The sequence below is a fragment of the Epinephelus moara genome, unplaced genomic scaffold (genome assembly GCF_006386435.1).
Source record: "Epinephelus moara isolate mb unplaced genomic scaffold, YSFRI_EMoa_1.0 scaffold613, whole genome shotgun sequence".
NCBI classification, from domain to species: domain Eukaryota; kingdom Metazoa; phylum Chordata; class Actinopteri; order Perciformes; family Serranidae; genus Epinephelus; species Epinephelus moara.
Genome location: NW_026082557.1, coordinates 5,876 through 9,206, shown reverse-complemented (window position 1 = coordinate 9,206; position 3,331 = coordinate 5,876). Strand labels below are relative to the sequence as shown.

At 44.7% G+C, this 3,331-nt stretch overlaps 1 protein-coding gene across 1 annotated transcript in view; it reads right to left on the bottom strand.

The window, feature by feature from the left end:
• Window positions 1–6: 6 nt before the first annotated feature.
• The window catches only part of LOC126387515 (tripartite motif-containing protein 16-like), a 7,199-nt gene continuing 3,874 nt past the window's right edge, over window positions 7–3,331 (bottom strand). Inside the window, exon 2 of the mRNA XM_050040016.1 lies at window positions 7–2,353. Within this exon, the coding sequence (XP_049895973.1) occupies window positions 545–2,245 (1,701 nt within the window). The 5' untranslated portion in view covers window positions 2,246–2,353 and the 3' untranslated portion in view covers window positions 7–544. The remainder of the gene's footprint in view (window positions 2,354–3,331) is intronic.

Below are 3,331 nucleotides of genomic sequence, written 5' to 3'. Positions count from 1 at the left end.
AACATATAAAGCGGCACTCAGTGGACAGCCTTGTTTTACCCCTCTTTCCACTTTAAAGGGTTCAGTTAAGATACCATTTAAGTTTATACACACATTTGATTTTAAATACAAACACTTGATCATATGGATAAATGCATTGGGGAAACCATAAGCTTCCATCACAGACCACAAATACTCTCTAGATACATAGTCAAAGGCTTTCTTTTGATCTAAACCAATGATATAAAAGTCACTCTTGTGTAAGAGCTCCCTCAAAGTGCACAGGTTATCCCACATAAAGCGTCCTTTAATTGCACGTTTGTTCCTTCTCAATAATATCATCTAATATATCATTTAGTCTATTCATTATTATCTTAGCTAATATTTTATAGTCTGTATTCATAATAGTTAAGTGTCGGTAATTATTTATATCAGTCTCATCCCCTTTCTTATATAATAAACATAACACACCTTCATAAAAAGAATCACCAAATACACCACTGTGTAAACCTTCATTGAACATAGATGTGAGGAGATCCAGAAACTCAGAACATTTGCAGACCAACTAATGAGAAGATTTTAAAGTACCACCCATGTTTATTAACATGGTGACGTCTGCTGAGAAACTGCTGGGTGTACAGAACTCAGCTGTGTCTCCTACAGAATCATATGGTTGAAGCCAAAGTCCAGCATAGAGAGGCTGAGTGAATGTGGTCTGGACTCTGTGGAGGAGAGTCATGGTTTCAGAGACGCTGTAGAAGGACAGAATACCTCCACTGTGATCCAGGTACACTCCTACTCTGGAGGACTGAGGACCTGAGACAGGAGTGCTGATGTTGTTGTGCCAAAACCTTGCAAAACCATCCATGGTTTGGTTAAAATGCAATGCCCAAGATTTGTCATTGAGTCCAAATCCACATTCTTCCACAACCCTCCGTCTGCTTATATTCTTGTATGCAACTGCAATCCAAACTCCCCTCCCTCTCCACTCAACCTCCCAGTAACAACGTCTGGGAAGACACTCTTTACTCAGGACCTGAAACCATGGATGGAATCTGACTGCGTTATTAGAATAATGCTGCAATATTCCCCCTACTGTTGCTTTTCTGTCCCCCTTGGATAATATCAACTTTCCGTTTGCTGTGTTTGGATCCATTACGATGTAACATGAATATTTTAAGAATCCAGCTCTGGTCTTGGGCTCTGGTTGTGACAGTAAAACATCCACATCAGTCACTGTCTGTGAGATGATAGTCCATTCCTCACACTCATAGTCTTCTAGTTTTTCTGCTAAATCTGACACAGCCGCTGTCACATCCTCAAAGTACCGCCGAGGACAAATAACAATGCTGGAAAGGTCTGTAGATTCACTGAGTGGTGACAGTGAGGAGTAGCTGTGTAGAAACTGGGTGTGATCCTCTGTGTGTGAGAGCTTCATCAGCTCAGCGTCTTTCCTCTTCAGCTCAGTGATCTCCTGCTCCAGCTTCTCCTCAAGCTCTTTGACTCGACTCACTTCAGTTTTCTGCTGGGATCTGACCTGCTGCTTCACATCAGAGCGTCTTTTCTCCATCAGACGGATCAGGTCAGCGAAGATCTCCTCACTGTTGTCCACTGCTTTATCAGCAGAGCTATTGATAGCCTCCACTTCCTGTTGAAGCAGCTTCACATATTTCTCTCTGTCCTGGATTCTCTGCTGGATGTTTTGTCGACTCACCTCCAGCTCTCTCTGTTTCTCAGCTCTTTCTGCTGCAGCTGAGACTGTGTCGTGGCCTGAGCCTAACATCTTCATCACTTCATCACGAGAGCAGATGTTCTCCTGGAGCTTGTCGGAGGGGTCCACCAGCTTGTGCTTTTCAAAGGCAGGAGATTCATAATGTGGCTGAAGGTGTTGCTCACAGTAAGAGACGAGACACACCAGACAGGACTTGAGAGCTTTCAGTTTTCTCCCAGTGCAGACATCACAGGCCACATCTTCAGGTCCAGCATAGCAGTGATCAGCAGGAGCAGCTTGGAGTCCAGTCTTCTTCAGTTCCTCTACTAAAACTGCTAACATGGTGTTTTTCAGCAGGACAGGCCTCGGTGTGAAGGTCTGCCTGCACTGAGGGCAGCTGTGGATTTTCCTCTTGTCCTCTCCATCCCAGTGGATTTTAATACAGCTCATGCAGTAGCTGTGTCCACAGGGAATAGTCAACGGATCCTTCAGTAGATCCAGACAGATGGAACAAGAGAAGGTTTCTCTGTCCAGCTGAACTCCTTTCTGCACCATTTCACCTCTTGCAGCGACTGCCTGAGTGTCTCTGCACAGAAACAGATCTGTGGTCTGACTTATAACAGAAGTCTGTCCCTTTTGTTCCTGTTCATTTGCTAATCTTCACTGAATAGCGCTCGTCAGCTTCTGCCCTATCACATGTTGTTTACACCCATCTGCGCAGTTGCACATTTGTGATGGAGGAGGGAACAGGGTGCTGTTTGAAAGCGGGAGAAGAGGGAGGAGGGGTTATCAGGCTGTCTGCATTCAAACAGGAGGACAGTTTTCTCTTAAAGGGGCAGTGCAAGTTTCACCATTGTGTTTCTTCCTGCAGTGAGGATTTGAACAAAACGAAACTTAAATGTCCATATGTAGGATATCTATATGTAAAGCAGAGTTATTTGAGTATTTTTTACATTCTCACTGATAGGGCAGCTTCTTCTCATAAATACATACACTGTTTTTCAAAGGGCTACATATATAAAGATCTTTTTAAAACTGTTGTAACAAAGTGCTTTACAGAAGAAAGAAAGGAGAAAGAGTGGATTAGTGGAAAGACAAAGAGTAAAACACATAATATGGACAAAATGTGTACAAAAAGAATTTTCTTTTCCTAACCTTAAAGTTGCCATGTTCAGATACTGTGGAAAGCAGGAGTAGGCTAAAAGTAAAATTCTAAAAACCACAATGCCATTAATGTATCAGGCTTCCATGGTTTTTGTTACTGGTGCAAACAACAAATGGAACTGTTAAACAAGCTGGTAACGGGCCAACCATAGTGCACTAAAACCACCAATGCAGTCAAAACTCGTACTCGTACTCGTACTCGTACTTGTACTCGTCGTCCTCCGCTTATCTGGGTCCAGGTCGCGGGGGCAGCAGCCTCAGCAAAGAAGCCCAGACAGTCCTCTCCCCAGCCACTTCCGTCAGCTCTTTCGCGGGAACCCCGAGGCGTTCCCAGGCCAGCCGGGTGATGTAGTCCCTCCAGCTTGTTCTGGGGCGGCCCCGAGGTCTCCCGGTCTCCCGGTTGGACATGCCCGAAACACCTCCCAAGGGAGGCGTCCAGAAGGCATCCTTACCAGATGCCCGAACCACCTCAACTGG